The 10,752-nt window shown below is 38.5% G+C and overlaps 3 protein-coding genes across 6 annotated transcripts; all 3 read left to right on the plus strand.

Annotated features, from left to right (window-relative positions):
• LOC104758131 lies at positions 1,289 to 2,014 on the plus strand. The gene has a single exon (XM_010480950.2). The coding sequence runs from the start codon at positions 1,377 to 1,379 to the stop codon at positions 1,707 to 1,709; it is 333 nt and encodes a 110-aa protein (XP_010479252.1). The 5' UTR covers positions 1,289 to 1,376; the 3' UTR covers positions 1,710 to 2,014.
• Positions 4,908 to 5,969, plus strand: LOC104758132 (50S ribosomal protein L18, chloroplastic; the record flags this gene model as incomplete). The annotated part of the gene is given in 3 exon segments (XM_010480951.2): positions 4,908 to 5,119; positions 5,360 to 5,521; positions 5,631 to 5,969. Coding segments are annotated over 3 exon segments (516 nt in total). The 3' UTR covers positions 5,781 to 5,969.
• On the plus strand, positions 6,126 to 10,642 carry LOC104758133 (fanconi-associated nuclease 1 homolog). Of its 4 annotated transcripts, none has more exons than XM_010480953.2 (15): positions 6,127 to 6,295; positions 6,380 to 6,482; positions 6,563 to 6,951; positions 7,054 to 7,149; positions 7,250 to 7,514; positions 7,611 to 7,673; positions 8,136 to 8,210; positions 8,314 to 8,429; positions 8,544 to 8,614; positions 8,762 to 8,849; positions 8,923 to 9,063; positions 9,135 to 9,340; positions 9,426 to 9,699; positions 9,788 to 10,021; positions 10,143 to 10,198. In XM_010480953.2, exons 1-15 carry the CDS (start codon positions 6,203 to 6,205, stop codon positions 10,191 to 10,193), a joined length of 2,265 nt encoding a protein of 754 aa, XP_010479255.1. In that variant the 5' UTR covers positions 6,127 to 6,202; the 3' UTR covers positions 10,194 to 10,198. The 4 variants fall into 4 exon arrangements, with proteins under 4 accessions (XP_010479256.1, XP_010479255.1, XP_019094761.1 ...); XM_019239216.1 differs by having other exon boundaries at positions 6,128 to 6,295; positions 10,099 to 10,642; XM_010480954.2 differs by lacking the exons at positions 9,788 to 10,021; positions 10,143 to 10,198 and having other exon boundaries at positions 6,126 to 6,295; positions 9,135 to 9,299; positions 9,426 to 9,580.

Here is a 10,752-nt window from a genome sequence, read left to right on the forward strand (position 1 = left end):
CATATACATAAATCCCTAGGGTCCAACTCATTTACAGTTAACCAAAACTAAACCGATGGAAACAAAACCGGCCGGGTTCACAGACCGAACCAAACCGGGAACCATGAAACCCTAATCTGCAGAACGAAGAACTCGTTTGCAGCCGCCGCCCATACTTGCGGATACTCAGCCGGAACAGGACCTCCGGTGAGCCTGGACGACGGTAGCCGAACAGAGACGGTGATCCAAGATCCGTTTGCCGTCCTGCCACCGTAGAGCCGTTTTGGGAAGGAGGAAGAGATCCGATCTGCCTTTTGTCGAGGAGGTTTTCACGCTCAGTCGTGAGAGAGAGAGGCAGCAGGGAGTAGATAAGCGGGCCTTCGATGGTGGTTTAGCTTCGCCGGATCGGAGACTACCTCCCCTATCGTAACCGATCCCGCGAAGCCTCCAAGATCTCCAATCCTCCGATCTATCTGCCTTCTTCTCTCGTTCGTCGCTGTGAATCTCCCTCTTCCACTCCGCGTAGCAACTCCTTCGGCAGAGCTCTTGCCATCGGCGTCTCGCGGATTCTTCTCCTCTCCACTGCTCCCTTGATTTCGTCCATCAGCTTCGCCGGTAACATGCAAAGAGTCGCGAGTGAAGAACCATGGGCCGAGGGGTCCTCGCAGTCACCGGAATTGACGGAGGACCCAGATCGGAGCACGAGCTTGTGGTCAGAAGAAAAAGAAACGGTGGGAGAGAAAAATCGCCGCGCGTGTATAGGTTTATGGTCAGAAATCGCTAAATGTTTAGTTTCTAGAAACTGGTTTAGAATATATAGAAAACTTTTAGTCAAAAAAATGTTTATTTATTTATGTTTATATCGAGCTAGCCATTATAGTACTCTAAGAGCCAATTATGACTTGATCGAAATGTTAAAGCGTTGGTTCTCTACTTTCTTAGGTATAGAATGGGAAGACTCGAGCCGGTTCAATCATCATAAACCAATGACTACAGTAAAGGATGTAAATAGTTCAGTAGATTTAACTCTAGTCGATACATCTATCAGTCTCCACATAAATGCACAACCGACTTACGTAAATTGGCTTGATCAGTAAAGTGAATAAGTAGTTCTCCACATTTATGATAACCGGTTGAACTATTTTGAATGTAAAAGTGAGAGAGAAGTGGTAAAATTGTTGTAAGTGTGTGAACAAAGGAGAGATCACGTGGGAGGATAAGAAAAACGAATTGATGGGTTCATGGGAATGCTCTTATCGCGGATCTTGCCTCTCTTGACCACTCTCTCTCTCCCTTTCTCCAATATTTTTCTAATTTACAAATTCCTTAATTAAAATATTATTTAAAAAAAAATTAGAAAGATCGTTTTTGTGTTCACATGTGGTGTATAAATATACATGGAAGCCTCTTCAATCCAACTCCAAAAGAGAAGCATTATTTTCAAGAAAACAAAAAATCTAGTTTTTAAAGAAGAAGAAAAAAGCATAAAAATGGCTTCATGGAAGAAAACAATCGCAACACCATTCAAGAAAGCGGCAACATTCTTCAACCAGCCGCAGCAATCATCATCGCCAAATAGCCGCCACGCAAACGCAAAGGCGAGAGAAGAGCACGAGAGACGAACCGTGCAAGAGCTTCAAGGTGACGTCATGGCTTGTGGTTATGAAGATGTCCTCGTCATGTGGTCTATTCTTGACAAGTCAAACTCTTCAAACAATCTCACTTCTTGATTTTAGTTTCTTGCAATCAAGAACAACGAGAAAGGAATTCAAATTTCCCTCTTTTTCAATTTCCTCTTCTTTTTTTTTCCCCTTTTTTAATTAGGTGTATATGTTGTATAAGCCCGCCATGTCTCTCATCATGATTCTCCTTATCTTTAATGTGGTCGTGGCTTTTTAAATTTAGATTTTAGTGAATTTTTATCCGAAGTCTAGTTTGGATTCGGATGTTTGGTAATCCCTGTGATGATCTATCTAATTCACGGTGAGATTTTTCATTTTAGTTTGGAACAAATGAATCCAAGTCTTTTCATGTTGTTGTTGGCCTTCAATTCCGGTTTTATGTACATTATTTAAGCGGTTTACGCAACCATAGATGAATGATGGAATCGAACTAGTGGTATAATAAGAAATACTTATAAATATAACTAGTGGAGGATAACAATGTAGTTAATTTAATTAGAAGATGTAAGCTTATAAGACTTTGCACTATCTCTCAATAACATTTTTCTAAGTCTCAATGGGGGATGATAATGTTATCCACACTCTCTTATCCAATAGCCTTTCAGAATTCAGACACTAGACTTGAGCTCATTGATTGCTATAAATCATTTGGAATTTTATAAACAACCCCAATGAAACAATGATTTTAACTCTAGTGGACCAAATTTGTTTTTACGTTTTTTATTGTTTGGTGGGAAATATGCATGAATGAGCCAAAACTAGCTTAAAAAGGCGATTGCCGACAAATAAAAGAGAGGTGATTTTCTGTTATGTGCATTTTCTATAAATTATTACGTGTTACATTTTGTTACAAAAATGTCTACTTTGAATGTAGGTTTTATGACATTTTATTGTTGGCTTGGTTTCATTGCTATGGTTAAGTCAGTTTCGAAGAGATCAAACCAAGTTAAACAGATTCTTTTGGTTCAGTACAATCCCGTTTGGCATGTTTGGTTATTTTGCCAGCCATAACAACAGATCTTAATCCTTTAATAGTAGAACATGTGAGAAACAATAATCATAAACAACACATCAACAATCTTCATATACGATGGTGTTCAGAAAATATACATATAAGATTACAAAAACTTGGAGAAAAAAAAACTAAAATGATAAAACAAGGTGACAGCCCTTAAACTTAGGAAAACCCCAATGATTGAATCCAAAATAAAAATAAGAAGAGAGAACAAAAAAAAGAAGTACAGCCGTATAAGGCAGTGTGTGAGGTAATGTGATGAATGATAAGATGTGAAATTTTAATAAATTGAAAGTGGGACAACATGATTCCTATAACGTGCCTTGTCTTCTCCATCATCTTCATTAACATCCCTAACATGTTCAAACATCTGATCAGAGAGCTGGCCTCACTTCTGTGCAACCTAACATGGCCCCCTTTAAAGGTCAAATCCATCTACAAAATTTTGGAAGTTCATGTACAAGCCTTTAATAACAACATCTTTTCGATACAGGACACAGAAACAACATAAGTGAGATATTTCTAGCCCACGAGTCTAAAAACTATTGGTTTGATCAGTAATCATTGGTCTACTGTGTATAACACTATATACTATAAAAGCTTACATATACCAAAATAAAGCATATATTTACTTTCTGGTAAAATATTGAGAGCTACATGGATCTATGTAAAGGTTAGTCTAATAAAGATCATCATTATGCCATACAGAATTATTTTGAGTTTGTGCTATCAATAAATGTACAATTGTTTGTAGATCCACCACTGGCTTTTCACCATAAATTTCTTCCCTTTTCTGTCAATGTCATGGACACAAATTGTTGTAGAGATATTAATTATGTTGTCATCTGATCTTAGTGTTTGGTTTGTAAATTGTTTGCAGGCTTCTATTCTGTTGGAACTTGCATCTTATATCAAATGACTTGCACCAAATTAAAAGACCCTTTTTCATGTTTGGTTATGTGACGTTATATCTTAAGAGAGCTTATATAAACTTGAGAGATAAATGCACATAATTAATCAAGGAATCTCATGATGAGCCAGCTCAAAATGATGGAACAAGAGATCCTATTACAAAGTTGATATGAAGTAGATAAATAAATAAAACAGAGCCTTAGGATGTGTCATAAAGTTTACAGCCTCAAACTTACCCTTTTACCGTTATAAATTACCCGTAATAACTCTAATAATTTCAATAGTCTAATACATGAATCAAGAGAAAGATTGTACACTTACTAAAGGAAACTGTTAAAGTTGTTGTGCTTAGTTTCACTATTGCCACAAATATTGGAATTTAGTTCAACCGCATAATACGAGAGAACTTCATCCTTGACACAGATTCTAGCATCAAGCTAACTCTCTAAAGTTAGTTTAGGTCCTGAAAGAGAACAAGAGTCAAAACCGCATTGAGCCTGAAACCAGTGAGGCTCTACTAAGTTGTTGTAGATCACCTCTACTAAGGCCACAACGGTAGAAGCTTTGTTTAACCGCAAAACGAGAGAGGTAAAACACGCAGTGATGTCAGGACCTTCAATACTCAAAGTCTTGCTATAGATTCTAGCAAAATCATCAGGAACACTCTCGAAATGGTTTATGTTGTGAAAACCACCAAGTCTCGAAAACAAGACAAATCCAATGATGGAGTTCACTCGAAGATCAAGCTGAAAAAGAACAAAGGAACAAAATGGCTAGCTCCACTAGATTCCCGTTTGTTCTCCACTAGATTCCCGTTTGTTCACCAAAATGAGTCGTGTGCTAAAACTTACAACTGTTGTGTTATGAGTTCTAGAGAGAGGGCGATCTGAGTGAAAAGGGTATTTGTACCGTTAGCCGTCGATCTCAATGTCTAACGAACTAGTACAAGACTATCAATAGTCATGAAATATGCAAATAGGATTCAAACAAAAGCAATCAAATTTAATGTTGGAGGATATGTTCAATTATTTCGAAAAGACCCTAAATTTTGATTTTATTGCACATTTCGTCCCTATCTATTTTTAAGTGTTTGATCCACCCCTATCTATTAAAATGGTAAAAGATTATAAATTGAGAAATTGACACAAAAGGATGAGAAATGGTAGAAGAATTAAAAAACTTTGTAACACTAGGGTCCAAAAAATAAATAAGCAAAATCTATAGACTGCAAGAAAAAGGGGATAAGGCAGAAGGATTAGCTTTATACACACTGAGCTAGAGAGCAGAGCGAGCAAGCCAGAGAGAGAGAGAGAGAGAGTGACCAAGTATGACGAGCGTGAGTGGGTGTGGGTCGGTGAGCCTAATTACTAACCGCAGTACGTTTCTGGGTAGCGGACTTCAACACCGTGCCGTTTTCCTGAAACCATGGTCGTCGTCTTCTTCGATTCAGTCTCGGCCCATGGTCGTCGAATCCAAAACCAAAACAAGCACCGAAGATCGAACCGCCCGCCATTCTCGTATCCGTAAGAAGGTGTTCTGTTTCTTCCCTCTTTTAATTTTATCGCCGGATTGTTCTAGAATTAGAATTAGTGTTTAATTGTTAGTTGGAGACTAGTTTTGGATTAGTGAATTGGCGATGAAATTGAGTGTTTTAGAGTCTGAGACCACAATGTAACCATGTTGTTGTAATTAACAAATTGAAGCAATGTATATGTAATTGAGTTTTGTTAATGTGTAGTGAGTGAATCTTGTGGTTACACTTTGGTGATAGGTTAACGGTACAACAGAGAGGCCAAGGCTATGCGTATTCCGTTCAAACAAGCATCTTTATGTTCAAGTGATTGATGATACTAAGATGCACACTTTAGCTTCAGCCTCTACTAAGCAGAAACCTATCTCTGAAGAGTTTGACTACACTTCTGGACCAACCATTGTAAGTTCTTTCTCTTCTAATTTCGAAATTGGCACCCATTAGAGAATGAATCTGTGGTCAAACCATATAGCACACTCAACTCGATTTCTCTTTCGTTTTTATTGAGTAGGAGGTAGCGAAGAAAGTTGGGGAAGTGATAGCAAAATCTTGCTTGGAGAAAGGGATCACAAAGGTGGCCTTTGACCGTGGTGGCTACCCTTACCATGGACGTATTGAGGCTCTTGCTGCTGCAGCTCGTGAACACGGTCTTCAGTTTTAATCCGTCATTTTTCTTTCCTTTGTTTCTTTTCTGAGGAACTGAAAATGTTCAATCTTTTTTCTATGATTTTGGTATAGCCAATCAAGTCCCCCCTGAACAAACATGTATCCAAACACACAAAAGTATCATAAGTTGCATAAGAACTGCAACTTCAGTGAATCATCAAGCAAGAGTAGAGAATTTTCTTTAGTTATAAATAATTGTTGTATAACTGAGTGAGAGTTTTCTTATTTCTAAAAGTTTAAAACCAATGGAAAATAGATAAAACCATTTAAAATGAAAAAAAAATGACCAAAAAAAAAAATGAAACAAAAAATCAAAAAGACAATCTCCAACCAAAATATTAAAATGGTAAACGAAAATGGAAATAGAGAGAAACTGTAGCGCCAATCTCAAAACTTCCCGCGTACGTCGCCGTGGAAATGCTCACCGGACGGGAGAGCTTGCTCCGGGTCATCGGAAAACGTCGGCGGTCTCTTCCTAATCGCGACCTTCTTCTCTCCATTCCTACTCCGGTATCCATCTTTTCCCCTCAAAGTTTTCCCATTTTCCCTCAATCGTATCAAAGTAACTCTCTTTAATCCCAAAAATTCCCCTAGGATTCGTTGAATCTCGAGGTAGACGATCTAATCTCAGTAGCCGGAGACGACGGTCGTTCCTCGGAGAATCAGGCTCCTCTCGATGACCCGAGCAAATTCTCTGGTGGTTTTTTTAGGAGTTGTTTTTGTCTCATCTTCTTCATTAGGGATTTTGAAATTAACAAACTTTTTCAACTTCCTCAGATGATTTGAGTCCATCCACGAGGAAGAAACGGAGATTAACTCAGACCACTCTTCTTCAGTCAAGTTTCTTGTCAGTGCCAAAACGATCTGAAAATGGTCTTGCAATCTGTACCCAGCAGCAACCAATACTTGATTCTGAACCTTCTGGATTCAGTTTGGTGCAAAGAAGTGAGCCTAGTGACTCCATTTGCTGCAAGGTTGATGATGGTTCATGTTCTCCAAGAAATGAGGAGATTTTGGAAACTGTGACTTTAGATGAAGCCAATGGTGATGCTATTCATACCTTTATAGTTGGTAGGAAGTTTAGTGATGTTCTGAATTTAGAAAGTGGGGGTAACATTTGTCTTTTGAGACATCCTGAGAATATTAAGGATCGGAATGCTATAAAGGTTTTTATCCTTTCCTTTAACATTATTGTCTTCTTGAGTGTGAATTCTTGTCTCTTTATCTGTTGGCTACTAAAAAATATTGTATTTGTCGTTTCACACTAGGTTGTTTCTGCAGACTCTGAAATGCTTGGGTATATACCTAAAGATATCTCCCAGTGCTTGTCTCCGCTTATCGATGAGTATGACCTTAAGTTTGAGGTTGGTGACTGATTTATATGTCTTGTTGTTGTGCTTGCTCTGATATAAGTTGAAAAGTTAAGATATACTTCTTGTTGTGCTTGCTCTACATTCTTTGCAGGGAATAATAACATCTGTTCCGAAGAATTCTTCTGAAGCTGTTCCCATTAAAGTTCTTTGTCACAAGATGACATCTGATGGTTGGAAGGAATGTGAGTTTTATGAAGATTTTAGACCTATTTGGGAGAAAGTTCTTCAGGCTGTTGAGCATCAGATGCAATTTCCGCCTAAAACAACTAGATACCAGTTTAACTTCAACGTAATACTACAAGAGGTTCTAAGAAGCTGCTCTCACCTATTCACAGCCGATGAAAGGGCACTCTTGGGTATTTCACATATGATTTTTTTTTGGGTTTCCTTCTTGATGTTGTTGGAATGATTGATTTACTGTTAGACACTCTTCTTCCTTGTTTTGGTTACAGAATCTTTCCCCTCTCTTTCCGAAGATAGCCAAAGACTTTTTGTCCGTCTTTACACACGAAAAGGTATAGACATTATTAGATTTCGGTTTTGCATTACCCCTTGTAGTTTTATTTCGTTTTATTTGTAACTGTTTTTAGACAAACTTCTATGAATGAAGCGATGTTGAACAAGTAGTGTCCCTTTCTTACCTATTTTCATACATTTGTTAGTGTCTAAACACTTTGTTTTCTGTCGTTTCGAATAAACTGCAGTGGTCAGTGATTAGATTCTGATGGACAGTAGGTAGAATGATGTTAGGTTTTGTTGAAAACTATATGTTCCCAGTTGCTGTGTCTGGGCAACTGGAGCTGGATTCTTTGCTAATTTGTAGTTGCTTTTCTGGTGGCCACGACCCTAGTCTGATTTGTACAGATACCTTTCTTTGCTATTGTAATTGTCCCAGAAACACTCTTGCTTGAATCACTAAGTTCAGTCCTTATGCGCTTTATGATAATTTTGTGAAATGTTTGGATATTTTTGTTCAGGACCTTGGTTTAGGCTATCAAATATTTCATACCATGAGGTGTCTGATTCTTTTCAAGCCGTGAAGGATCTAACAGGTAAATGATATGTGCTTGTCAACACGTTCAGACACAGACTAAGAAATTCTTCTGGTTGCTAAACTTTCATATTAGAAAAGGCTTATATCTATATGACGTTCAGTCAGGGGATTTATGAGCTCAGTGAAGGACGCAGATGAACTAGATTCCCAAAAAATGAAGGAGATCATAGAGTTGCTAAACGTCACTGAACTTCGTGATATCTTATCTATGAACAAGGTTGGACCACACTAACTCAGAGATATTGCTCTGTATATTGGAAGTATTTGTGTGAAAGGTTGTAGTTCTCTTATTGGTTTGCTTGATATATGGTGTGCTTTATTGGTGGTCCAGGTGTTCAGTCGAGGCTCAAGAAAGAGAGACCTTATTTATTCATTTTGCTCTTGTTATAATGATGAAACGAGGTTTGTTTGTAGTCCTTTGTGATGCAGCGACATATACTCTCATATTTATCCCGCTGCAACACTTTGTAATAAGATTTTTGAAGCCTCTCTCCTTTTGTAGCAGTTTCTGTTTCTCTCTAAGGTTGAGTTGTGTTGTTTAACTTTCAGGATAAATCTAGCAACAATGATTCTAGAAAAAACAGGACTTTGTGCTAAGATATCCAGTACAGCAGACTCTCTCATATGGCGTATTGAGGTGAATTTTGGATTTTTACTTGCAGATATTAATCAACTTTATTTTAGGAAATAAATCTGGTTTTATGTTGCAGAGGCTTTTCTTCCTCAATGGAGAGCAAGATTTATCCTCTTTTGTATTACTGGATCTCGGTATTATCAAATACCCAAGTTACAAATGCATTGGGTCAGAGCAAATATTTTCAAATCGGACAAAGCTTCTAGCATATGAAGAGGTGTTTACTTGTCTATATTGAGAATAAAAACAGGCTTGTTTGTCTACTCTATCTTAAAGCTTCAATTACAGGCCATTGAAGTGGCTCAGTTGATGGATGAATCTCTTGACATTGAGGATTCTCGGACAGTGTTGAAATGCATCATGATTTCGGAAACCCGCATATTCAGTTCGTCTTTGGATTCTGCGCACCATGCTGCATTTAACTGCTTTACCGCGCCATGGGTTTACTCAAAGGTGGTTCTTTTAGGAGTTTCCTTTCTTGAGAATCACAAGAGGCATGTGAAAACACTCATCTTGTTTTTGACTTATTCAGATTCTCTTTGTCTTTTTGCTTGTTGAAACTTGTGTCTGTGGTTGCAGGTACAACCAAGCAGCTTATCTACTGAGGCGGTTGCTCAGTTGTTTCAATTGTGACAGGAGACGAGGATATTGGACAGTCAGGTTATCAACAGACTTGGAGCATATGGGACGTCCAAATGAAAGCCTTACAGTAGCAGAGCAGGGACTATTAGATCCTTGGGTGCGTGCTGGTTCACGAGTAGCTTTGCAAAGGCGCATTCTTCGTCTGGCAAAACCTCCAAGACGCTGGAAAACTCCCACCTTTTCAAGTCTCGACGATAAGAAGATCCCTGAGGTTGTTGTTCTACTCCAAAGATAAGAAAGATATAGAAAATAGAATTCCCGTTCAATCTTGCCCTCAAACATCCAATTTTGCATTTCAGGTTACCATTCAAGGGAGATCATTGAATTGTGAAGTTGGCATGAGAAACAGGTTTTATGGGGAAGACGGAGAACAATGTGGAGTTGAGCAGCTCGCATTACAGTATTATAGTGGAGAAGGAGGAGGATGGCAAGGAATTCATACAGAGAGTAGCATCTGGTTAACGATTTTTGGGCTTATCATGTGGGACATTCTATTTTCCGATGTCCCGGGTGTTTTCCAAACCCGATTCCAGGTTAATGAAGCTCACTACCTGTTTCACGCAACGAAATGAAAGTGCTCATTTGATTCTTTTTTGTTCCCCTTGTGCAGACTGCTCCATTTGACTTAGAGACTGAATCCTTTTATCTAACCAGGAAGGAAATGATAGAATCTCAGCTCGAGAAAGTTGCAAACGGAATGGCTGAAGAAATACTAATCATATCATATGAAACACACCGTGGAACAGCGTGCAGGGGAGTGGCTTGGGAGCGGTTTACATTAGAGGAACTGAGAGCAGCAGTGGCTTGTGTTGGAGGTGTGTGTGTAGCATCGCTGTGCCGGCATTTAGCTCAAGACTATAGGAGCTGGTGCAGTGGAATGCCTGATCTGCTACTATGGCGGTTCAAGGAGAATGGTTATGAAGGTGAAGCTAAGCTTGTGGAAGTAAAATCAGAGAAAGATAGATTATCGGAACAGCAACGAGCCTGGCTTCTACTTCTAATGGATTCAGGCTTTAATGTTGAGATTTGCAAAGTAAGACCACTGCTTGTTTAATTAAAACTTAATTAGAGAGATTAAAAACGATTTGAACATGAACACATACATACACATGATTGGATTGGTTGCATAAGGTTATCAGAACTTTTTTTGTTTTTTAAGGATTTGTTTTTTTTTTCTTTTCTATTTGCTGTTGCTTTCTTTGTTGGAGTGAACAATAGAAACACGTGTAGATGATGCTAGATTTGATCAAGTAGCCGTTGTGTC

This window comes from Camelina sativa, chromosome 17 (genome assembly GCF_000633955.1).
Source record: "Camelina sativa cultivar DH55 chromosome 17, Cs, whole genome shotgun sequence".
Taxonomy (NCBI): Eukaryota; Viridiplantae; Streptophyta; class Magnoliopsida; order Brassicales; family Brassicaceae; genus Camelina; species Camelina sativa.